This window comes from Drosophila nasuta, chromosome 2L (assembly GCF_023558535.2).
Source record: "Drosophila nasuta strain 15112-1781.00 chromosome 2L, ASM2355853v1, whole genome shotgun sequence".
NCBI lineage: Eukaryota > Metazoa > Arthropoda > Insecta > Diptera > Drosophilidae > Drosophila > Drosophila nasuta.
Genome location: NC_083455.1, coordinates 24,671,704 through 24,698,275, shown reverse-complemented (window position 1 = coordinate 24,698,275; position 26,572 = coordinate 24,671,704). Strand labels below are relative to the sequence as shown.

At 35.5% G+C, this 26,572-nt stretch overlaps 1 protein-coding gene across 7 annotated transcripts in view; it reads right to left on the bottom strand.

Annotated features, from left to right (window-relative positions):
• LOC132783647 (slowpoke-binding protein) overlaps nucleotides 1-26,572 on the bottom strand; it is a 56,356-nt gene that overhangs the window by 11,579 nt on the left and 18,205 nt on the right. The window contains exons 1-6 of one of the 7 annotated variants that reach the window (XM_060788965.1): nucleotides 21,265-21,269; nucleotides 19,951-20,027; nucleotides 8,103-8,650; nucleotides 6,473-6,592; nucleotides 5,825-5,992; nucleotides 672-882 (exon numbers count right to left, since the gene is read on the bottom strand). In XM_060788965.1, the coding sequence (XP_060644948.1) occupies nucleotides 672-882; nucleotides 5,825-5,992; nucleotides 6,473-6,592; nucleotides 8,103-8,650; nucleotides 19,951-19,956 (1,053 nt within the window). In that variant the 5' untranslated portion in view covers nucleotides 19,957-20,027; nucleotides 21,265-21,269. Of the gene's footprint in view, nucleotides 1-671; nucleotides 883-5,824; nucleotides 5,993-6,472; nucleotides 6,593-8,102; nucleotides 8,651-19,950; nucleotides 20,028-21,264; nucleotides 21,349-26,572 lie in introns of those variants that run through there. The other 6 variants (XM_060788967.1, XM_060788959.1, XM_060788960.1 and 3 more) reach the window with 6 other exon arrangements.

Genomic DNA, 26,572 nt, shown 5'->3' with positions numbered 1-26,572 from the left:
TATGCAAACCAAACAAAATGAGATATTTCCTAAGCTAGAAAGCTTACTATTCTTAATCATCAATCATTATTTAAGTCGATTTTTATCAAGCTTTCACTTTTTAACAAAAAATTGTAAAGGGTCTATTGCAGTCAAAGATAGATTGTAACTTTTTTAATAGTTTACATTGTGGATCATAATGCTAACTTTTTTTAGCCATCAAACAATATTTGAGTCGATTTTTTTTAAACCTTCACATTTTAAATAATGTAGGAAAGGGTCTTGTGCAGTCAAAACTAGACTGTAACTTTCTTAATTGTTTACAATAACAATTTATAGTATAGCTTGTAATGATTGTAGATCATAAAGCTGACTTTTCTTATTCATCAAAAAATATTTGAATCGATTTTTTTAGCTTTCACTTTTTAAATAATGTAGTAAAGGGTCATGTGCAGTCAAGACTAGACTGTAACTTTCTTTATTGCTTACAATATCAAGGCAATTTTTATAGTATAGCTTGTAATGATTGTGGATCATACAGCTATCTATTCTTACTCAGCATCTATAGATGAATCAAAGGGTCTTTTGCAGTCAAGGCTAGACTGTAACTTTCCTAATTACTTTCAACAATGTAATGTTAATAGTATAGCTTGTAATGATTATGGATTAAGAACTTAGAGACTATGACTTACCGATGCATCGTTGACCAGAAACCAGTTCTTGCCGTGCCTTGAGCCAATCTCATCCAGATGTGCAATCACCTCGTAACGCCCATTGGCGCTCTGTATCCACTCCTGTGTGGCATTCAGGGCTCTTTCCCGTTGTGCTCGCTCTCGGGGACTGCGCTCCACAATGCCATTGCCGCTGTCCAGTGCCGAATATTGATACTTGATGTTGTTGGGTCTGCAATATTATGAACGCTCAATTAGTTTTTCCTCTCTTGCAAATTGATTTCATTTTCAGTTTTATTTGGAAAAGGAATTCAAACTATGAAAATTCAAAGAGGAACTAAGTTGTACTAATCATCATTTTCGACATTCATGATACTGTTATTATTATTATTATGATTTATGTACATTATTTAAGCGCTCATTAAATTCAATGAGTTTTTAATGAAAGCTCCACATAAATTTACCCCTTTTCTGTTTTGTTGTTTTGTTGTATTTAATGCGCATCGTGTTTTTTTGGAATTGGTCAACTAATTTACATAAAACGACCGCACTTAAAAATTCAACAAAATAAAGCGAAGATAAAGCATTTCAATTTGTAATGTCCCCACTTGACCCGTTCGCTTCGCTTCGGTTTGATTGCTTACGCACAATTCTCGCTCCCCTTTTTGTTTAATTTATTTAGTAATGCATTATCTGATGCCTGCATAAATAATTGTAAAAAGCCTTTAAAGCCAGTCTCTCTGCGTGTGTTTGGTCGAATTTCCAATTTAATTTAATTGCACTTGTTTGGAAGTTTCGAATATGATTTTGACAGCATGGTTGACAAAGTGCGGTTAGCCTTGTACTGTGTTCATAGGTGGAGAAAATCAGGCGAGCTTGGCTGAATTTAGATTGATTTTATCAAATTATAGAATAGATTTAATTTAGATAACTCTAAAGAGATTAACTACGATTTCTGGGAAAGAAAATCACTTTTTGTATACATTGATTCCAAATTATAAATATAAAACAAAAGTAGAAGGAATTTGGAAATTTTATATTCTTCAAATAAGTGTTGAATAAAAAATTTTGAACTATTTTTTATGCTTTCATCTTCAAATCCAGTTTTATATACTGAAATATCAAATTAAGAGAGCACAACATTAAATAAAGTTTGCAAGTCCGATTATAATGCCACAATGATAATAATTTTCCTATTTTAACCACGAAGGAAGGAAAACCATTTTTTGTATAGATTGATTCCAAATTTATATAAAAATTAAACAAAAATAGAAAGAAGTTGTAATTTTAATAATGTCCGTCATCTGTTCATCTTAAAATCAAGTATTCAATAAAGAAATTTAAAACTATTCTTCTTTATCTTTTCATTTTCAATTCAAGTTTCAAAAATTTCAAATAATCTTTGTCTACTAAAGCACAACATTAAAGATAGTTTGCAAGTCTGATTATATTTATGCCACAATGATAATAATTTTCCTGTTTTAACCACTATTCTCTACAGAAATTTTCCAAATTTTAAAACATAAATTTGTGCTTTACATTTTCTCAACTTCCTCCTAGTCAACTACAAGTTGTTTTCAATGAAAATTCGAGAATAACATGAAATTCCGATAGCATAAATTTGTTGTGTAGTAGATTCGTCAGGGACAAAGGTTTGACCAAAATATGGTAATAGCTGATGCTTTATCAGCATGCACAACACATGTCTAAACCATTTTCACTTGACCACATAGAACATTGTCAAAGGCCACACGACAATTGTTGCACAATTTGCAAAGTTTTTTTTTGGCCATAAACAAGCTGGCAAGCAGGCAAGCAAGCAAGCGAGCATTTGGCATGCCATTGACATGCAAGCCGCATTCAAATTGAACACCGAAATATAATAAAAACTTGTTGAAAAATAATTTTCACAGAGCAGCAGGTGAGAAAAGCCTCAAATTCAAACAAGTAACAAACGAAAGGGGGGCGAATGAAGGTCGAGTGGATAAGAGTAGAAAAGTTGGCCAAATAGAGTTGCCAAAAATCCAAAGAGTGAAAGACTGAAGCTTGCCAAAAAACTAAGTTGAGCTGTCGACAGCGACAGCGACAGCGATAGGGAATTGGAGACGAAGATAGAGACAAAACCTGCCTGCACAATGGCGCAGCGGAAACGGAAGCAAGAGTTTAGCATGTTTTCTCTGTTCTTGTTGTGTTGTTGTGCACAATTTATTATTTGTTTTTTTTTTGCAGAAGAGCATAAAAACACGAAGAAAAAATTGTAAGTGAGGGTCTGTGGAGGGGTTTGTTTTTTCTGTTTTGCAAATGCAAATGCAAAGTGGATAAACTGAAACTGAAAAGGAAAAGGAAAGCGTGTCAAAACGAAAGCAACTGCAGTGTCTCGAGTTGCTGCGGCTTAATTGTGTAGTAAAGAGGCTAAAAAGAAGTGACAAATAAAAGAAGGAACGTTAACAAAAACACACCCACACACACACAGACAAACTCAAGTGGCACATTCACTCACACACGTATACATAGAGAAGAGGCAGGCTCATGAACAAACACTTACAGGCCACTCAATCAAAACAGAGCGAAGGTTAAGCACATCCTCGGGTTAAGTTTAGCATGTGTTTGAAAATTTAATAAGGCAACAACAGCAGCAAAAGCAGCAGCAGCAAGCTGCCTTTGTCTGTCTCTCTCTCTCTCTCTCTCTTTCTCTTACTCTCTGTTATAAAAGTTGGCCAAAGAGACAGAGCTACATGGCTTTCATAGCTGCGGCCAACGTGGCGTATGCGGCATGTGGTCGAAAGTTTATTGCGTCAAAGAGAGAGAGAGAGAGAGAGAGAGAGGGAAACAAAAATGTGTAAAGCCATTGCAAGGCTGACAAAACATAGCGCAGCACTTTCACTGACTTTTTTTTTTGGTCATGTGCGCCTTTTAAATGCATCGCTTGCGCTTTGGCCAACGGTGCGTATGAGTAACACTTTTTTGTTGCACTCTACAGTTTATTGTGCTCCGCACTTTGTTGTTGTTTGTTTTTGCTTTTGCCCGTTAAGTGCCTCAACCTTGACAACTACAGCATATAATATATGAATGTATGTGTGCAATATGTACGATGTACAAACTTGTACATAAATGCAGTTTATACTCGTATTTATTTAAGCTAATTTTAGCAAACCTCTTTTTTGCTGCAGCTGCCGAAAGCCATTAAAGTAAATTTTTTTGTTTTGCTCATCCCGTACAAAAAGGGGAGCGAAGGGCGCATTGCTCGACAAATATTTGCACAACACTCGACACACTTGCGTTAGGTGTGTGTGTGTGTTTTGGCTGTGTGTGTGTTTGTGTAAGGGAGAAGACTTGGCTCGTTAGGCAAGCCAAAATATTGGCAGAACAATGAAATTGAGCTGCGCAACAAAGCCAAAAAGTGCGATTAAAAATACAACTTATTAAGTGAAAAAGAGAGTCAAGGCTTTTGGTAAAAAAGTAGTTGATAAAATAGTATTAAATGGCAAAATAATTGAAAGAAAATGAAATTTATTTTATTAAGTGGCCAATTAATTTCCATTGAAATCGATTTATGTCGGGGACAAGTGGCAAATTATAAGCGCAAATGTATGCCAAGGGAATACACACACACACACACACACACACACATACGAATATTATCTTTTGATATGTGAAACTCATAAATATCTTTTTCGAAACTGCAACTGAAGCCAGCAAAGTTCGGTTGCTTTGCGACCTTGTGTGGCGCGTGTGGCGGCAACAACCTTCTAAAACGGAACGAAAACAGAGCTGAATCTATAAAAATATGTGTGTGTACAAGTATATATTGCTATGGCAATACGTGAACACGCAGCAGATGCTGCCACACTTTCGCTTTGCTCTCTTTCAGCTGCTGCTCTTGCAGCTCAGCTCCATAATTAACGTGCTCGAGTGTGAAATTTTTTATTGCATACTTAGCAGCGCCGCATTTGGGTATAGGGGTATTTTGAATGTGTGTGTTTGTTAGTGTATGTGTGTGTGTGTATCGATGCTCGTTAGGCACCCGCACACACACACATACATATGAGAAACACATCGCATCGCATCGAGTCGAGTTGAATTCGCGCACACAACACACAAATAGATGCCGTTCCAGCAGACGCACGCGAACAGAGACTTACGCTCGCTTGCACATTCATCACACGGCTCAGCACGCGGCAGTCGAGTGCCAAACACACACACACCAATACATAGACAGACAGGTATTCAACAGCACACTCAACACATACACAGGGCAGGGACTTTCATCAATGCGCGGCAACATTTCCTCTTCGTTTTTTTTCGCGAGTGAAATTTTCCAAGTTGATAATTTAATTTGCAATTTTTGTGCTTTGCGTCTAATTTGAGGAATTTCACCTTGGCAACTTTTCACTGCATTTTATCATCATATTTAATTTCTATACATAAAAAAAGAGTGACTTTGGTTTGGTTTTTATTTTGCGCCATGTGGTTTTTACCCCCTTTTTTAACATAATTTTGATGCTGGTCAAAGAGTTTTTCTCTTTGTTCATTATTCACCCATGATAACGTAAAAGCAAAATATTAATAATATTATTATTGGTTGATTATCAAGTTGTTTGTATCTGTTTTGGTTTTGTTTCGTTGTTCGTTTTTCAAAGCAAAAGCATTCACAACGTGTTTGCTCTTCCAAGTTCAAATTGTACAGTGTATAAATATATATTTCTATTATATTTTGTGGTGGTTTTTAATTGTTGTTTTTGTGCGCTAGATCTAGATCTACGTGAAAAAGCATTGCGAACGCCATTAGCCGCTAGTTATTGAGCATGCAAAGTGCTTTTTGGGCTAGAGAACGAAACGAATCGAAAACGAATCAAAATGTTAAATGAAACAGAAATCAAATCGAAAACTCAACACTTGAAATGCAGTCAAAGAAAAGATAAATGTGATAAATATGCCAATTGATTGTGTGGATATATGGTATTATTTAAATACTAAGTATATGAGATATACAAATGCTTGAGATCTCTTTTTTTTCGGTGTGTGCGTGTGTGTTGTGAAAAAATACGGAAATTAGTTTTGTTGAAGAGGGGAAGAAGGTTAGGAAATAAAATACAATATATATGCGAGAGAGAGAGAGAGGATTATATATGTAAAGTTCAAAGTTGATACACATAAATAGTTGAATAGGCAACCTTGTTGTTAGTACTGAATCTATGGTATCTCTACTTCCGGTTTCCGCTGGCATCGATTTGCTAAAAAAGAGCCTAGCAAGATTGTCTAACCTCGCGCTAACCAATGGCGATTTCTCCGAGTGCTCGGATTGATCTGAGTTATCTTGGTCCGAGCTGGCCGATCGGTTGCTGCAAATAGAAGGACGTAACGTGGAAGTGTTTTTTGTTTTTGTTTTTGGAGTAGAAGTTAAACAAATTTGTTTGGGGAAAAAAAGGAAAAAACAATTGTTAAAGTATAATTTTGTGATTTCACATTTTCACGTTTTTGATGTTGATTTTTGCACAAATTTTGGAATGTAAGAAGAAAACAAAAGCATAACTAACAAATCATAATAATATCATATATGAGAAACCTGTGCATTTATTGTGTGTGGCATTATGAGATTTCTTTTCTTTTCTTTTTTTGTGTTTCTTTTATATTGTTTTTTTGGCGTACAGCTTGTGCACACGTCCCACATCGCAATCGATTGTGTGTTGTTCTGGACTCTGATCTATTTAGCAGTTTTGCATTTTACATTTTTGCACTTTGCATTGTTTTGCGTGTGAGTGAGTTTCTGAGTGTGTGTATGTGTGTGTGTGTTTTGTCTGACAGTCAGTTGTTGTACTCACCTACTGTAGATTTGGCGTCGATTGGCAGCTGTCAGCGCTGAGACATCAAATTCTATCGCCGAATTGGAGCGCTTCAGTCCATTCGCCTTGTGCAGCTTCTTCATAATGTGTTTCACTTTCCTAATGTGTTTGCATTTTGTTATAGATTTGATTTTCGATTTCGATTGTTGATGGTGGCAGTGTTGGGAATATACGAGTGTGAGATGTGTGTAAGAATGTGTGTGGATTGATTTACAAGTAACAACAAAGAAAACGAAACATTTCTATTTGCTCAAGTGTCGAAAAGGCGCATAAAATATTCATTCAGTTGCTAATAGATTTCTTCTAAAAGTTTTCTAGTATTTAAAGTTTAAAATTAAAGTTTGGGGTTCGAGTTAGGTTCTTAAAACTATACTTTAACTGCAAAAGCTTAATAGTTATTAAGCTGCCTTTTGAATAAAGTTCATTGACTTTCAAACTTGCATGTGAAAACTTTCAGTAAGTTCTTTATTAAACTCGTAAGTAAAAACTTTTAACAAGTTCTATCTTATAATTACTCTAAGTGAATTTTAAATACTATTTTTCATTTCAATTAACAACAAATACTTAAATAATCATATTTATGAAGCTTAAAGTCTGCTGTTTACATTACTGCTAATAAGAAGATTTATATTTTGTATACTCTCAATATTTTTGGACTATTTTTTCTTTATACTCAAATCAAATTTTTGACACTCTTTAAAACTGTTTGCCATTAAATACTAAAATAAAATAAAATACTAAATTTAAAATGATTTATTTTTTGTAAGTTTTCTCTGAAAGAATACTAAATAAATACTGAAAAAATACTAACACGAAGAAATACTAATTCAAATTATTATTTTCAAAAGTTTTTTTTTCTGAAAGAATACTAAATAAATACTGAAAAAATACTAATACGAAGAAATACTAATTCAAATTATTATATATTATTATTATTATTATTATTATTATTATATTATTATAAATACTGAAAAAATACTAACAAGAAGAAATACTAATTCAAATAATTATTTTTAAAAGTTTTTTCTGAAAGAATACTAAATAAGTCCTGAAAAAATACTAACACGAAGAAATACTAATTCAAATTATTATTATTAAAAGTTTTTTTCTGAAATAATACTAAATAAGTACTGAAGAAATACTAACGGAAAGAAATACTAATTCAAATTATTATTATTAAACGTTTTTTTCTGAAAGAATACTAAATAAATAATGAAAAAATACTAACACGAAGAAATACTAATTTAAATTATTATTTTCAAAAGTTTTCTCTGAAAGAATACTAAATAAATACTGAAAAATACTAACACGAAGAAATACTAATTCAAATTCATATTTTTATAATTTTTTTCTAAAAGAATACTAAATAAGTACTGAAGAAATACTAATGCTAAGAAATACTAATAAAAATGAGTATTTTCAAAAGAATACTTCTAGCAATCTTTCAAATATATTGTAGTTTAACATTATTATTTAAATTCAAATTGAATTTCTGCCTTTTCGACACTTGCAAATAGTTATAGTCTTGCTTAAGAGAAGTTTCTTTGGTTGCACTATATTTGATGTTGTTTTTTGTTCTGGGGAGGGAGATCGTTGGTTGAGAACTCACTTTTCCGGCACCGGCGGCCTGACGAAGGGATCGTGTCCGGTGACGGCGCTGGCGCGATTATCGAGTCGCTGCTGCTGGGCAGCTTTGTTGAACTTGAACATGGTGAATGACTTTTTGGCGCTGGCCACTTCACAGACCCGAACGATGATCTTGCGGCTGCTCTTGAAGACCGTATTCAACGTTTTATAGACGAGTATCGAGACGGATTTGGAGGCGTGCGGATTGTGGTTGTGATGATGGTGTGAATGCGAGTGCAGATGCGACTCTCCACTTGGTTGCTGTTGTTGCTGTTGTTGGGGCAGTGGGGTGGGCAGGGATTGCTGTTGCTTCAGTTGATGCACTGCAGCATGCGTCGACGACGACGTCGATGATTGTGATCTGGTGATGACTTTCTGTACTGCGGGCTGTATTGGCTTCGACTGCTGCGGATGCTGTTGATGCTGCTGCTGGATGAGTTGCTGCTGCTGTTGTTGCTGCCGGCGGCAGCTGATGATGAGCTCCGGCTCCGGGTTTTGGAGCGTTGGCGGGGCGACTTCGCTGCAAGTGTCCTGGATATCGACAACAGCAAAAAGGCGCGAGTAACGATCAAACGATATCAAGTGTGTGGGCGTGTGTTATTTGTTTTTTAGTTTTGGTAACAAAAGTTGAATTTGAAATGGAAAGAAATATGCAATAATAGTTTTAATAAAAGTTGTTTTCGTTCATTGCACGCGGTATGAAACACAGCAACAAAAGGGGAATTACAATAAACGAGAACTGAGTAAAGCGATTCGTGAAAAGTAAAATCAAATATTTTGCTGCTGTTGCAAGTTGCAAGTTGCAAGTTTACGAGTAGCAGTTGCAGTTGCAGTTGCAATTTAAATTCAAGACAACGCCTTCTGTTGTATTTGTGTTTTTTTGCTGACGTCACAATATGCACAGTTCAATTGCACTGCAATCGATAACGAGTGCGCTTGTGTCTCTCTGTGTGTGTATGTGTGTGTGTAATTAATTTGCTGTAAATGAAACATTTGCTTGCGTTCAACTAGATATATGAAGGGGAAGAGAATGACAATCACAAAAGCATTTTGCGAAGGCTTTTTCTTTTGCTTTTCCTCTTTTTTTTTTTTGGGTTGTTCGTTCAATTTATGCCTTGTGCCGTGCTGTGCATCGACAGCCATTGATAAAAACCGAAAAGCGAAATGGAAAAATCGTAAATCAAAGTAAATCCAAAAAAAATGGAAATTCGTTTCGAATAAAATTTGGTGAACAAAATGTTAAGCGATTGATATGTAAATAAAAACATGCGATTCAATTTCTTCAACTAAACTAATTGCAGCCAATACTTGTATATATTTATAAGAAAAGCGTTTCAAATTGATGCATTTTGCTAAGATTCAAAATTGCGTGTAAGCAAATTATAAATCAGACTTTCATCTGTGTGTGTCTTTTGTGTAGTTTTGTGATAAGCCAATTGCTTTTGGAATTGTGTTGAGAAAACTGAAAAATTGCTTTTGTCTTTGCTTTTTTTGGTTTTTGGTGATTTGTTGTTTTTCATTTATAATTTGTTTCTTTTATTTGGTTTTTTTGAGGTGATTTACTGAATAATTTGCTTCATTGACATTTGGCATTGGCATTTGGCATTTTGTTTGGCTTTAAGCAGAGATTGATTTTTTGTTTTTGGTTTTTGGTTTTGTTTTGCGAATTTACCTACCGATCGCTCAAGCAACAGTCCAATGCGCGACACCTAAATCTGAAGTTCGATTACAATGTTATCGAATTGGTTGACAATAGTTGGGTAGTTCAATAATAGGAATAAAATATAGTGGGGGGAAGATGAGCGTTCATTTCACTTAAATACGTTTATAATGAAGTTCTCAATTTTAACTTTTTTCATGGCATTGAATTCTGTTGTATGCGATATTTTTTATTTGTTGTATTCATATGTAAAGAATATATTATAATAATGAAATTTTTGATAATTTAGAACAGCTTTTTCGTAACCCAATACCCATTCTAATATAAGGAATGGAATAAATGTAGATTGTAAAAAAGACTATCAGACAGCTAACAAATTTTTAATGCTGATACTCGCTATCCATTTTGAATAAAAGCAAAACAGTGCAGTATTAATTTTAAAATATACCTATATCATATGTATACCAAAAATAATGTGAATATACCGTTGACTATATTTAGTATATTCGCATTTAGTACTACGTTCAAAATATACCATCGAGTATTGAAATATACCAAATCCTCAGTCACATATTTCCAATGTAGTACTTCATTGATATACTACAATATCGTTCTCAGTATATTTTAGTATTTTTGTGGTATATTATTAGGTATATTTTAAGTATAAAGCCGTACTATTATGCTCTTATTCAACTCGGCTAAGTCTAACAGATAGCAAAAAAAAGTTATTCTAATACATTTTAAATACATAAAAATATATTAAAAAAAAAAGCAAAACAATTTTATGAATGTCGCAATAAATGATTAATTTTTCAAATAAATAATTCATGTATTTCTTTTTATAAATGATAACATTAAAAATTTATTAGAAGCCATTTGCTCTTACTCATTGTAATTAGTTTTGTATATTAAACGGACGAACAACTTTAATTTAGTATTTGAATATAATCAATATCCAATTTGAAATAATTTATGAAACTAGTTGCTGGCAATTTTTGTTTGTATTCAATTTAAGCACATTTTACTGCTTTACGAGTATAAATCGCCATAATCCCATTGAATGTCCCGGCTTAAACACATGTTTAAACAAATATCTTTTAATTAATAATCGCTTAATGACCGACCTCAAAATATTATTTGATATTTCAAATGATTTTGCAATTAGTTTGAAAATAGATAAATTGAACCGAAAAGCACGCATCTGTAATTACAAAAGGGATTTGTGTGTGAAGAGCGAAACATCTGCCGCTTGGCTGTTTTATCAATTAAAGACTCGACATTGGGACTTCAAATTCAATATTTGTAATTAAAATTGGTATGCGATTTGTGTGTATAGGGAATTATTATGTTTGCTTTGTGTGTGTGTGTGGCACTGCGTGTTAATTGAAAAGTACGCGAGTCAAAACCAAAATACTGGCAAAAGTTTTATACAAGCTAAACATTTCTCTCGCTTTTGCTCGAATGTTGTGGCAACAAAGTCAACGCGTGCAGTTCAACGAATGTCCTTCACACGAAACGAAACCACAGTAACAACAACAACAACAACAACAACTACAAAATGGCGGCAACAACACACAATGACAAGAACTTTAATGGACGCTTAAATAAATCATACGCCCCGTTTGCCGCACCGTGCCTCCAATTGTTGTTCTTCTTCTTGCTGTTGTTGGTGTGCGTGTGCTGTGACATTGAGCACTATATGCCACACATATACTATGCCCCCTTCCCCCATTCTTCTTCCTCCTGGCCCTGCCCATCACGAGCTGTGGCACGGCCCTTCAACATGTGCCGCTTTGCACGTGTCTCAGCCCCGAGGCGTCTTCGCCATTTGTCTAATTGTCTAATTCTGATTCTAATTTTACATTTTATTTTTTTTCTCCCCCACTTTTTACTTGCATATTCGCAACGTTCTTGTTGTTGTTGTTGCTGTGGCTGTCTGTGGATTTAATCGTATTTGATTTTCTTCATTTTAGTTGCAAGCTCCGCCACCTGCGCCCAACAGCAACAACAACAACAACATTTATCTAATCAGGCGCGCGAAATGCTCGACATTCGCAATGCCTTTGCTACTATTATTCTTTTTATTTTTTCTTTTAATACCTGCAATTCATTGGATAGAAGGGTATTATAACTTTGTGCCTGCTGAAAATGTATAGACATCTCTTTTCCTTAATTTAATAAAGTATATTCTTGATCAGTGTTAACAGCCGGCTGTCTGTCTGTCCGTCTAAATGAACACATAGATCTCTAAACAATAGAGATATAATTTTTTTCCAACAGCATTTTTAATGTTTGCATGTAGATAAAGTTTATTTATTTATCTCGCCCACTTTCGCGAATTTTGGAACAGACAATAATAATTATACTACATATTTACAATTCCTGAGAATTTGAATTTGTAGAAGTTATTTAATAAATTCTTCTGTTTGCCAAATTACGCCTACTACGATCATTTCTTAGCTGCTTTGGCTAACAATCTATTATATTTTACACTCTATGGTATGTTCTGAATGCATTTTATAATATATCAAATATGGCATATGGTATATTTTTATTTTTGTGGTCTATTAATCTGGTCTTAGTTGCTTTGGTATATCTGGTATATTTTGAATGAAGTACTTAAGTATTTTTGCTATATATTAATACGGAATATTTAAAAATGAAAAACGCTCTGTTTTGTTTTCATTAAAAATAGGTAGCGGGTAACTTAAAGTCAAGTACACTCTACTCTACCTTTCTTACTTGTTTTTATTTTGGCATTTCGCTTTTGAGGCTTATTGATTTTTCTTTTGTGCTGTCTTGTCTAGTGTGTGTTGTCTTTTCTTTTCTTTTCTTTTCTTTTCTGTGCTTTGCTTTCATTTTGCGCCAGGTGTGCGTCGTGAGTCGCTCGCATTCCAATTTGCCAAGTTTGGTTGTCATGTTTGGCTTGGCTTGGCCTGGCATAAAAGCAAGCAAATTTTCGAATCAATTTCTACGTTTTTCCAGGCCGACTGCTGCACCCTTGAATTGATTCCCCCGCCCTCCTTCCTCCGTTCCCCGCATTTTGGCTGCCATTTCTTTTGTAATTGCTCAGACGAGTATGTGAAATGGTAAAAGTCAAAGGCAATGTGTCAGTGATATATACGAGTTTATAGCCATTTCGATTATTGCATTATCCTGTCACTTTTATTGTACCATTGCAAATTAAATTGTCAATTTGTTTGTGGCACGAACGTTGCGCTCTCCACCAACAAACACACACACACAACACACAGCTGAGTAGGCGACCAAAGAGCTATGAAATTAACGAGCTTTTCATATTTCATAATCCGTACGTGTTCGTTATATCATTGGAAGTATTCATATATAGTATTCTGATCAACTCTCTCACTGCGTGTGTGTGTGTTTTTATTGCTCTACCACTTGTGTGTAGATTGCTATCGCCAATCGCAAATTATTCACAATTGTCTGTTGTATTCTTTTCTGCCCTTTCGCCATTGTGTTAGTCTACTCATCACACACAAACACACACACACACACACACTCGGCGCATTAATCGGGATTATTTGGTCTTTAACTTTTTGGTCTGGCTTTGTTGAGGCTTACGATATATTAGCGACCTTAGTCATATATCAAGTTTATTAATAGCAATAGTTTTGCGATAAAATCGCGCCTACTTTGTGATAAATATTTTTATGCGCTTCCGTGCTGTCTATAGTAAACTTTTTCGTTGGGCTCTTCGCCTTAGACCTGACTCAATATTTTCTTAGAAATTTGTTACATCGAAAGATGTATTTATTTACTTAAATTGCAATCATAAGGTTTTTTACTTACTACTTAAACACACACACTATTTTATCATTCATTTAAGACTCGAGTCAATATTTTCTGAGACAATCGGCTCAAGATTATTCGACTTCTTTGAATTGCATTGATTTTCCTTAGTATCTAGCTCGCTAGTGTCCATTATTTTCAACTCTTCAAACTATTTTGCCTTTCGTTTATAAACTGACTCAATATCATCTAAGAAAATAGAGTTGAAATTTATTTCATTTCTTGACATAGCGTGTATATTTTTTGTTCATTTGCTTTTGCTTACCAGCTAAAAGTTTCTATTCTCCAAACTATTTTGTTTTACTCTTAAGACCTGATAATTTCTGAAAACAAATGTAATTAACGAAATTTTATTTATTGTTTCAATATTTTTAATTCTTTTGGATTTGTTTTGCAGTTAAAAGTTTTTACTACATATAAAACTGTTCAACTCAATATATTAGGTTGGCCAAAAAGTCTTGCGGTATTTCCGATAGGTGTCTTTGCAGGCGCGTAGTTCTAGTTCTATTCGTCGCATCGGTTCATGCTATACCTTTTTGGAAAGCTCTTTCCACGCGCTAACACGTGTTTGATTTATTGTTGTTTGTTTTGAGTCGTTCGTGAGTTATAGCGTCACAAACATGGAGCAAAATAAAGAGAAAATACGGCATATTTTACAGTACTACTACGATAAAGGCAAAAATGCAACTCATGCTGCCAATAAAATTTGTGCAGTTTATGGACCCGATACAGTTTCCATTTCCACCGCACAACGATGGTTTCAACGTTTTCGTTCTGGTGCGGAGGTGGTCGAAGATGCGCCACGGTCCGGAAGGCCTGTCGTCGAAAATTGCGATAAAATCGCTGAATTGATCGAAAGAGATCGGCATAGTAGCGCCGTAGCATCGGCCAAGAGCTGGGCATGAGTCATCAAACCGTTTTAAACCATTTAAAGAAGCTTGGATTAAAAAAAAAGCTCGATGTATGGGTGCCACACGACTTGACGCAAAAAAACATTTTTGACCGTATGGATGCATGCGAATCGCTTCTGAATCGCAACAAAATCGAACCGATTTTGAAGCGGATGGTGACTGGCGATGAAAAGTGGATCACTTACGACAACGTGAAGCGCAAACAGTTGTGGTCGAAAAGCGGTGAAGCGGTGGCCAAGCCTGGATTGACGGCCAGGAAGGTCATCTGTGTGTTTGGTGGGATTGGCAGGGAATCATCCACTATGAGCTGCTCTCCTATGGCCAAACGCTCAATTCGGACCTGTACTGCCAACAACTGGACCGCTTGAATGCAGCACTCAAGCAGAAGAGGCCATCTTTGGTCAACAGAGGCCGAATTGTCTTCCATCAGGACAACGCCAGGCCACACACATCTTTGGTGACGCGCCAGAAGCTCCGGGAGTTCGGATGGGAGGTTCTATTGCATCCACCGTATAGTCCGGATCTCGCACCAAGTGATTACCACCTATTTCTGTCCATGGCGAACGACCTTGGTAGTCGGAAATTGGCCACAAGAGAGTCCTGTGAAAATTGGCTCTCCGAGTTTTTTGCCAATAGAAAAGCGAGCTTCTATAAGAGGGGCATTATGAAGTTGGCATCTCGTTGGGAACTCGTCATCGAACAAAACGGCGCATATTTGACTTAAATCGCATTATTCTAACCAATTTTATGAACAATTGAAAATTCAATAAAAATACCGCAAGACTTTTTGGCCAACCAATACTTATGTTAAGAAACTTCGAATGAAATTATATTTCAATATTTAATATTATTTCAATTTCTTTACAAATTCCTTCTTTATTTAATTGGACTTTGAAATGAGTTTGCTGCTACATAAACTCTTTCTTAATGTACCCATAAATTCTTTTGCTATTTGATTCTTAGTAACTCCCAAATATTTATTATGCGATTTCTTATTGCAAAGTCGAATTTCTCTATTATCTGCGCCACTAAATTAGTCAACTTTAAACTTTAGTTCTTTCTCAGCTATAAATCTTGCCATTTTTCTGCTCGCTGTCCCATAAAACTTTCGTACTTTCTTCTTTATATTGTACGCTTTTTTTACGTTAACCGGAAACGCCCGTCAGGCACTTAAAGAACAACTTTCATTGCCGCCACAAGTCGCGCCACGCTTAATCAAGCCAGCGAGAGCGAAAATGCCAAAAGGCCAAAAATTCAATTGCACATAAAAAATAATGAAGTTTGCTGTTTCGTTTAACGTGTGAGGGGGAAGTGAAGGAGGAAAAGCCAAAAAAGCACGCTTGACACTTGGAAGAGAGAAATGCACCTGCGGACAAAGTTTACTTCGTGGTAATCATCTTTAAGGCGCGGTTGTTAACACGATGATGATGTTGATGGGCGCAGTTAACGATCGCTTCATTAGCATAGAAGTCATTTCATATGAAAATTACGCGAAAATCGAAATTAATTTTTAATTAACGCCAGAGTTTTGTTTTCATAGGCTGTCTCAACGGATTAACACTTGCTTCGCAAAACTTTTTTCCACAACTTGAAACTTTTTTTTGTGTGTTTTTGTCGCACGACACGCACGAGAATGTTAGCCCGTTTTTTTTTTTGGTTTCTTTTTTTTTGCTGAGTTTGAAGCTAGAGCGACAAAATAAAAACGCGGCCACGCGGTTCGTCGAGTCGTCTGTTAATGAAGGTAAATTTCGAACATCGTTTCGGTTAAAGCGAAAACTATGAAATTTCTTTATTCCAGTCGTCCCGACGTCGTCCAACCAACGTCTCTCTGTGTGTGTGTGTCTAGCTCGTTCGTTGTGTGTGCGTGTTTGTTGTGGGTGGTTTTCTACGATATGTTTGCGTGCCTCATATCAGCCAAGTCTCTAGCTCTCTCTCTGTCTCTCTCTCTCTTAGTTGTTGTTGCCCCCTTCTAACTGGATTATAAAAATTGATTTTTAATTTTTATGACAATTTCCAACTGACTCATATTGTTGTTCGCTCTATGTCGCCATTCCATTTTATATTTGCTCGTCTTCATTTGACCCCCAACGTCTAGCACTTCTCCTTTCTCCCACTCTCTCTCTCCCTCTCTCTCTTTCGCTGGCGACAGCAAACACATGGCTTTCATGCTGAACTCGGCATGTCAGCTTGTTTCTCTTGACAATGGTTTAACAATGTACAATTTACCGTGGTTACACATCATTGGGGAAAGGGACATAACTGGCGGCTTAATCAGATTTAATTGTTTTGATCGATCGCTGCACGCTGCTTCATTGTATTCACTGGGAATTACAAACTCTTTGAGTATAGTTTCTATGGATGCATGTTGCCATCAAATGTTAGTTTTGTTGAAGCGATTAAAGCACAATGAATATTAGTCAGACAATGTCTAGGGAAGAGGTGCTTAGCTAGTTGATCGATTAACTAAAAGAGTTGGGTTATCTTCGGGGAGAACTTCGATTTTTGTTATGTAAATATTTACCAATTGATTTAAGGCGGAATTATTGTATGCGTAATTTCTATTTATGTTTTTAGTAATGCAAAAGGCTTTTTTTTAATTTATGCGTAATTTCTGTTTATGATTTAGTAATGTAAATTAAGTTATTACGAATTTAATTCTAATTTCTATTTATGTTTTAGTAAGGCAATTTTAAGTATTCTGAATTTATACAATTTTTTTATGTATGATTTAGTAATGCAAATTCATTCATAGGAATTCTGAAGACGTCAACAATTTATAAGCAATTTGAATTTATGTTTAAGTAAGGTTAATTCAAATATTCTGAATTTATGGGTAATTTCTTTTTTACGATTTCGTAATGTAAGTTTAAGTATTCTGAATTTATGTGTAAACTCCATCCATGTTTAAGTAATGTAAATTCAAAAGTTTTCTAATATAAAAGTTTCTCTTCATTAGAAGTAGTTCATACTTTGGTAAAATCAATGTGGATTTATTTAAATCATACTATATATTAAACAGTATAAAGACTTAATTTTTTATTTATGTATTTTAATATTATGTTGTTCAATAAAACAATTTCTTACTTATTGATTTATTTGAATCACATATTATTCAATATAAATATTTCTTTTGAGTGAGTAAATGAATTCAACTATTTTTTTTATTCTTTGCTAGCCAAACATCAACTTATTTGCATTGCTTTCAAACAAATTTTATGCAAGCCTCAAGGCATATTGCAAAAACCTGAATTTATTTCAATTTTATTTAGGCAAACTATTTTTCTTTAAAATAATATTATACTGACTGTCCAAGCAGCCTTTGGCATCAGCTGCAAATTTCTGCAACATTGAACTCGTTAAAGCAGTCTTTTGATATTTGCCAAAGTCTAGTCGACTCCTTTACCCATTAGTCGAGGCAATTAATAATCGTTTAGGGTACTTTTTGGGTAAACCTTTTTGGACCACTGTGCCATGTCAGCCGCAAAGAATCGCGATGTCCACTTCGTGACACATTAATCATGACCCGCTCAACGACTGTTTACCTTTGCTGCTGCTGCCCTTTTACTCACTCCCTTTGATGCTACCGACCTGAGCTTCACACAAATATACGTACATACACATATATGTATGTGTTTGTGTGTGCACACTGGGCACACATTTTGGTCGCAGGACATTCGTTTGTATGCAAATATTTCAGTTTGTTTGTTCGCTTACTGTTTGCTGTTTCCTATTTGTGAGTTCCATATGGAAATTGGAAAAGTTTTTCATACACACACACAAACACACATTGTGTTTATATGTATATTACGTATACGAAGCGTTGGCCTTTAGGTTTCGCGTGAAAGACACGAAACGAAATAAAACGCAGCCGAAGGGAAACTAAACACAAACGCACAAACTACATTTCTTTCTCTGGGCCATGCCAGTTGTCCTTTTGTGCGTTTGTCCTTTAATAAATTGATGGGTGTGTGAGTGAGTGAGTGTGTGTGAGTGAGTGCTAGTGTAGGGACGAACTGGCGCCAACCATCGTAATAGGCCCCTCGGCGGTGCTCTTAGTGGTCACCACACCCATCCTCTCGACGCCTCGGGCGCCTTGGAATGTCAACTGCGTCATTCTTTGGGTGGCAGCAGTAGCAAAAAAATAACTAAAGTGTGATAGACTGTGAGACACCCGCTAGGCATTTTCAATAAAAGCACATTCTAGAAAAATACCAAAAATATACCACAAAAATACTAAAATATACCGAAGTTTAAAATTGGTATATCGATATTACACTACATTCAATATATCAGAGTATTTACTTCTACAGTATACCAAAAATATACCACAAAAATACTAAAATATACCAACGCTTATATTTGGTATATCGATATTGCACTACATTTAAAATATATCGGAGTATTTCATTCTACAAACATTCCAAAAATATACCGAAAATACTGAAATATGCCGAATTCTATATTTGGTATATCACTATTACACTACATTCAAAATATACCATAGAGAATAAAATATACCAGTTTGTCAGTCTGACACCCAGTATTGCATTCTACAAATATACCGAAAATATACCACTAAGATAACAAAAATATACCAAAGACTGTATTTTCGGTATATCGAAATCGTACCACATTCAGAAAGTATACCATAGAGTAAAAAATATACCAGTTTGTCAGTCTGAGATACCGAGTTTCATACGGACAGACTTTATAGAGTCAGAGATGACTTCTTCTGCCTGTTACATACATTTCCTGGGGGCACAAAGTCATAATACTCTTCTACCCTATGGGTAGCGGGTATTAAAAGCAGCGAGTACACTAGCTTCGCCCCTTTCTCTTGGCAGTTCGTTTTGTTTTTTGTTTATTTTGTTTGGAATTGGAAGGAGGAGGAGGAGAGAGCTGTGGCTACCACTTCCAGTGACCTTGCATCATTAACTTAATTGCTCGCAGCCAAGTCCAATTGCCGACTTGAATTATTCAGTTGGCTTTCTGTCCGTCCACCGAGAGTGGCAGCTTTTGTCTTTTGCTAATGCTACTCGCTCTCTCATTCTGTCTCTGTCTGGCGCCAGCTGTCTGTTGGCAGCCTTTGAATGCATTGGAATGCCTCAGACTGAGTCGCTCAGTTGCTTCACGTGGGGTTGGCTCATTGTCATACTAGTCATAGTCATAGTCATAGGCCTCTTTTAAACCCCGACCACAGTCTCGTCTTGCTGCACGTTGTCTGCGCTTTGACAGTCACGTGCTGCGAGACTTAGTGCGTTGACAATTTCAACAAAAAAGTAAAAAAAAAATCACAACCATAACACACAAAGTAAACTATGTTTAGTTTAGTTCTCAAAAGTTTCCTGGAAAAAATGCGTAAGAATTCGCAGACGTGTCTGCCGCTAATTGGATAACATTGTTGCCAAATGATGTAACTGATGATTTTTATAGTACGCTTTACATACCTGCATCGTCGTATCCAGTAAGAAATGACAACGATTCCACCCAATATTAAACCTCCCAAGGCACACCAAAAAAGGGTCTGAAAAAAAGCAGAGAAAAAAAAAAACATATTTTAATAAGATGCACTTTTTTCACTTTCCATTAATTGTCATCCGCTTTAGTGGCTTCATCAATTTAATTGAATACGCTTGATTGATTGTCTTTAGAGTGAAATGTCATGTTGGAGGAGGAATCACTTAACAGCTTTATGCCCAAAAGTTATGGGCTTCATTAAGTTTGCCAAAGTTTCTTTCATTTCTTTCTATTTAAAAGGGTTTCGCTATAGCTTTTTTGACGCCAACACAAGTCATTGTGTGTGAGTGTTTGAGAAACCTTTTGGATTATAAGCTGGCTGGCACATCATCAATTTTGCAAACCCAAATGTCAATTGCATTGGCATTTTTGGATCGAAGCCAGGCCAACTGTGTGACATGGCCATAGAAATCAGTTTTACGAATCTGTCGCATCACTGACCCCAACTCAAAGAGAAAAACACACACAGATGATTTATTAAATTGAGTCCAGAGCAAGATAAATGTGTCACTGGCGATGTTCGTCTAATAAATTGCAATAGGAATAGGAAAACGGAAACCGGAAACCGGAACAATCTTGAAACAGTTAATTAAGTGCATTGGCCTCTAAAATAACCATCAGACAAGTTTCCATCTCTCTGTGTGTATGTGTGTTTAGCAGAGATTTTCGCCATTGTGAAAAGCCGCTAAATGAAACCATCAAAAGGCGGTCTTGCCTGGCACATGTCATCGAGATGGGGCGAGGTGAGGAGAGGAGAGCACGGGACACGGAGTTTTTGTGCTCGGCAATTTGTAATTTTCCAACAATTTCAGCACAATAAAATTCTATCGCCAGTTTTGTGTGCAGACATTTTGCTAGTCGGCTTTTGTCTTTTGATTCCTTCCCCTAACATCAGCTGCAGCTGCAGCAGCTGCTGTTAGAAGCGAAGTTCTGAGTGAAACTGGCAGGCTGCCAATCACGAACAATGTGCAACGTTAGCCTTTTTCGACTATATGATCCTGGCTTGCATCCTGCCATTCTGCCATCTGCACTTTTGGCAACGATTCACTTTTCCTTTCCTGCCTTTTCTTTTTTTTCTCTCAAATATTAATGGCACCATAATTGCGGGGAATGTTGAGGGAGAGAGTCTTAAAGTTGGCCCAGCAATAAAGTTTACGATTCGTCGCGACGTTGTCGCGTGAATATTATAATAAAAACCGTAAGGAAATAAAATGTTGGTGTAAAGTTCAACGCAATATACTCACAATCCAGTAGTGCGTTTCAGTATGTTTGCTTGGATTCAGTTGCATCGCACGTTCCTTTCATTTATGCACGTCACAGTGGGTCTGCTGGAAATGTCGGAGAAACGGAAAATCGAGAAAATGAAACGAATGAAAATACAAACTTTGATTAATGGAAAAGTTTTGATGCCAAACATCAACAACAAAGTCCAAAGTTGAAGCCCAATAAATGCTTTATTAACTTTTTATTAAATACTCGCATACTGCATATGGCTTTTTATTTAATTTAAGTTTCCACAACTTTGCTTAAATCAACACAATAAATTCTGTGTGGTTTTTGGTGTTAGAGTTCGATTTGATATCATAAAACTTAATTGGCTTTTAGTTTAGTGTTGTAAGACTTGGTATCATAAATAGAAGTTAGTATATTGTTAGTATCTAAGATTTCGATTTTCTGGTTGATATTTAAGATATAATAAAATTTATGTGATTTTCAGTATTGTGTCAGAAAGTTATTTTATATTTAGGTTCTAATCAAACTTAATTGACTTTCAGTTCTTTGTTGATGCAGCAATAAGTTAGTCTTAGTATGCATGGGACTTTTAATATACAGAATATACTATAATTTTAGTATTTAAGTTCAAATAAAACTATCATAAATAAACAACACTAATTTCATATTGTGATTTAATATTTAAATTATAATAAAGCATTGATGTCCTTTAGTTAAATGTTGTGAGCTCGTTTATTTACTATTATTATTTTAATCGGCCACAATAATTTCCTGTTTGTTTAGATATCAGATTTCGATTAGTTATTTAAATTATAATAAAACGTGATTGACATTTAAATGTTAAATGTTGCAACCACTTAGTTCTTTCAATTGTTATAAGCACGCTAACGGAATCAAGCAATCATTTACTACTAAGTTTGGGATATAAATGTTGACTACGTTGTGTGCTTTATCTTATTATTAGTTTCTAAACAATGTTGTTAACATTTCTATAAATGAATATCTATATCTATAATGCAATCTCTTTGTATATTTCAGTTAAAATATGTGACACGTTCTTCTCTCTAAAATGTGGTAAGTGAAATGACTTCCTTTGTTACTAAATTTAGTTGTCTGCTGTAGACTTCTCTTATCTGACATCTTGTCAATTTGTGCTGGCCATTTAATCCCCTTCCAAGTGATTGAGATTTAATGTGCAGCACACATAATGTCTCAGTTAGTGCGTTAACTATTTATATATATATATGTTATGAGGTAATGTGTACATCAATATCCGGCTCATTACATTTCATTGATTTGTTTTACTAAATATAATTGCCCGAATGCAAACAATGGCGTTAACATTTGATGCTCTCTCTCTCTCTCTCTCTCTCTCTCTCTCTGAGCTCTGCTCTCTGATTGAGTGAGCCGACAGATTAGCTTCCCTCATCGAATTTCAAGAGCACTTAATTTCGGTAGCAGAGCCAGAGAGGAGAAGACTCTCGTCTCTGCTCAGCTGGACGTCCCACTGGATGTGTTCTAGTGTGTTCTGGGTGGTTTTTGGAGTTTGAGGTTTTTAAGGGGAAGGAGAGCGAATCACTGCGTTTGATTTACGAGAACTTGCTCAATGGAGTGTGTGTGTTTCGAAAAATGTTCCAGTGCGTTGCCTGCGCTGCGCAATTATCATTATGACCATGAAAGCAACGCAGTGCAAATTTGACAGAATGTGGATGCTGTACAGAGAGAGAGACAGAGAAGGAAGGGATTCTTTTTTTTTTGGCTTTTGCACGCTTTTGGCATTTACACAACGTGGGCAGGAGATGAGATGAGATGAGCAAATGGCAAACTGTTGATTTAGTCTCGGAAATGCCAGTCATGTTCTCGGTTTCGTGTCGCCTCTCGTTCGGCACGCGCCTGAACTTTGAACTTTCGCCAGTTGGACACACGTTCCATCCGTTAAAGGAGCTGCTGTCATGCCGTCTTGAGAGTCGATTTTAGTCAACCCACAACCAAGTCTCGGATAATTCACTAAGGGAGTATGCAGATATGCCAAACTCTTGTCAAGTTTCTTAACTTATTTTGTTTAATTTCACGGCAGCTTACGCATAATTTAAGCGATAGAAAGAGAGGAAAGGATAGTCTATACTTTTCACGCATATCAAATACGATTGTCTACCTTTTTTGAAATTTCAACGGGAAAATTCAAAAAAGATTGTATCACTCAATTGGCTGTTAAGCTTTTGGCATTAAATTAATTTCCACTAGACTAAGCCCAGGCCAGAAAAGAGTATTAACATTTAGCACGAAACTTGTTGCGACAACGCAGCGGAATTTTCCACTCTATGAACTACTATATATAGTTGGGGAATTAACATTTAACTTTTCGTGCAGAATCTGAGCACAGAATTAATTTAATTTCCAGCACACTAAGCGCGCGGCTTAAGAAGCCAAAAATAGTGGCGGCAAATTAGCATTTTTATACCTTCCCGAAAATCGAATAGAAAGCGTAATTTTAGTATATTTGGAAAGTATAACGTATACCAAATATATATTTTAGTATATAATAGTATTTTTCAGTATATTTTGTGTGGTATATTTTAAGCTCTCCTTGAAAATGGGTAGCTGGTAATTTAAAGCTTTGAATTGTTTAATAAATGTTATGTAAATTCAAAACTTAATATAGCGTGAACTATCTGTTAGTTGACAATTGTTTTTCACTCTCTTTAATTACACTTGTTTTATTAAAGTCTATAAAAGGAATGAAGTAATGCAATCTTGAAAGCATTTTGTTTCGTTTAGACAGCTGCCTGACAGCTAGCTAGCGGATCGTATCGCACTTCAATTACTTTCAGTTAGCATAAAGTAATTAACGTTTTCCTTTGTGCGTTTTGCCGCGAAGCAATTAAGCAAATTTAACATGGAAATGGAATGCAAAGCAGCGAAGAAGCAATTGCAAATTGTCGTGCATAACACGAAAAATTACAAACGCCAAATTGTAATCAAATTGTGAACCACACCGACAGCAATATTAACAACAGCAGCAGCAACAACAACAAATAAAACAGGCTTCAAAACAATAACGAGACCAAGAACAAGAACAAAACAATAATTCCCCAGTTGGCCATTTGCATCAAGTTATGTGCGCCGTTATTCACACCACACCACAAATGAGTGTAAATGAATGTGAGTGTGAATGTGACTTGAGTAGCCGCCGCATGAGTTCGACAATTGAATGGGCGGGGGAGGGGAGAAAATGTGAAGCATATGCCGCGAATTAACAAGTTTGCTTTATGGGCGAAAAGTGGCCTAATAAAAATGTCAATAATGCGACATAACAAACACTCAACACACACACACATACAAACCACAAATGCGGGCGAAGCGAGTAAATTACTCATACGCAGCGTATGTGCTTGAAATTTTCGATTGTTGTTGGCAGCAAGTGCAACTGACCGAACAAACTGTGCAACGCGTGTGTGTGTGTTCATTTATCATCACTTGCTGCCTGTCATGTTGAGCCAGTCAGCGTGATTTGTCCCAACGCCAAAGTCGATTCAACTTTCCTCACCGAGTCTATAACAACAACTACTTTTGATGGCTTCACTAGCTAGCGTTCAAAGTTTTCTTCTTTCTGCTTTTTTTGTGGCATACTTTCTAGCTTGTTCTTGTTGTCGTTGCGTGTAAGGTCATAATTTTGATGGCGAAAAACTTTTTGTCCCAACAAAGCGCTCAATTTCGTGTGCTCACGCTGCGGGGCGTTGCCATTTGCCGTTGGTTTGCCTGCCAGCCATTTACGACATAAATTAGAAGGACATTACACTTGAGTGATTAGTTAATAACATTAATTAACGCGCTCCCCAAACTTGCCCAATGCGCTGCTGATAAACGCCCATCAAAATTCTCTGACTCTGACTCTGACTTCGCACATCAAATTTCATGACACTTAGGGTAAGTGAATTGTAGCCAAGAGTGGAAATTTGATGCCAATTACGTATTTGAATTTGAATTGTACTCAAGAAATTGAGCAAGCATTTATAATAATTGTGTCTATTCAAGTATTTAAAGTGTTCAATATTCATTTGAACTGTTCAATTTTAAAGTGATCAAACGGTTTTTAAATTAAATCATGCAAATTTCTTGAAATGAAATAAATTCTTAAGCGTAAGCCATTAAATTTTGTATACTAAACAATTAAAAGTGCTGAAGATAAATGTAGACACTAAAAAAAAAATTGATATAAGAAATGATTTATTAGAATACAGAAAAAAGACAGATTATATTCGCTAGCCATGGGGTAAAAAGGTATTATAACTTTGCTGTTCACAGCTTAGAGGGTATTAAAACTTTGGTATATCTTAGTAACTTTTCAGTATATTAATTTGGTATATTGAAGAGTGTTTCCAGCATATTGATCTGGCACATTTTAATGTTTTACCAGTATATTCATTCGGTATATTTTTACTATTTTCGAGTATATTCTAGCATTTTCAGTATATTCATTTTGTATATCTTAATATTTATTCAGTATATTAATTTGGTATATTGTAGTGTGTTTCCAGCATATTAATATTGCACATTTTAATATTTTACCAGTATATTCATTCGGCATATTTTTCCTTTTTTTTAATTTGGTGTATTCTAGTATTTTCAGTATATTCATTTTAGTATTTTCAGTATATTAACTTGGTTTATTTCAAGAACAAGACGGCACAGTTTTGTTTCTAGTAAGTTTATTCATTTGGTATATTTTAGTATTTTCCAGTATATTATTTTGGTATATTTAAGGAATAATACCGCACAGTTTTGCATTAATTGAAAATGGAAATATTTGAAATATCTCCCGACCACACTCGTCTGTAACTTCCTTAATTGTTTTAAAATGTATTGTACACATTTCGCTGATTTATTCTAGTTCAAATAATATTAGGATTGTATAGAATTAAACTGTGATAATATTTGCTCTATTCTCTGCCTACAAAGCTGATGAAATTTGTGTTATGCAATCGTATTGTTGAACATTGTGATGCTATCTTTGATAGCTTTGCTGCATTAGTTTCGCATCTAATCAAATGTTTGCAAAGCAAATGATAATATTATGCTGTAGACAATTAGTGCACTTTGTCTTATTGAGTGCAAATATTGAGTTTAGTTTGCCTCAGACTGTATTCTACAACAACGAGCATTTCCGCCTGCTGCTAAATGGCAATGGTAATGGCCATGGCAAAAGCGAAATAAAGAAATGGCCAGAAGCATTTGGTTGCATTTGGGATTCTTTGCACGAGCAGAGAAAAAGAGAGAGAGAGAGAGAGAATAATGTGAAATGTAAATGAAATAAATAAA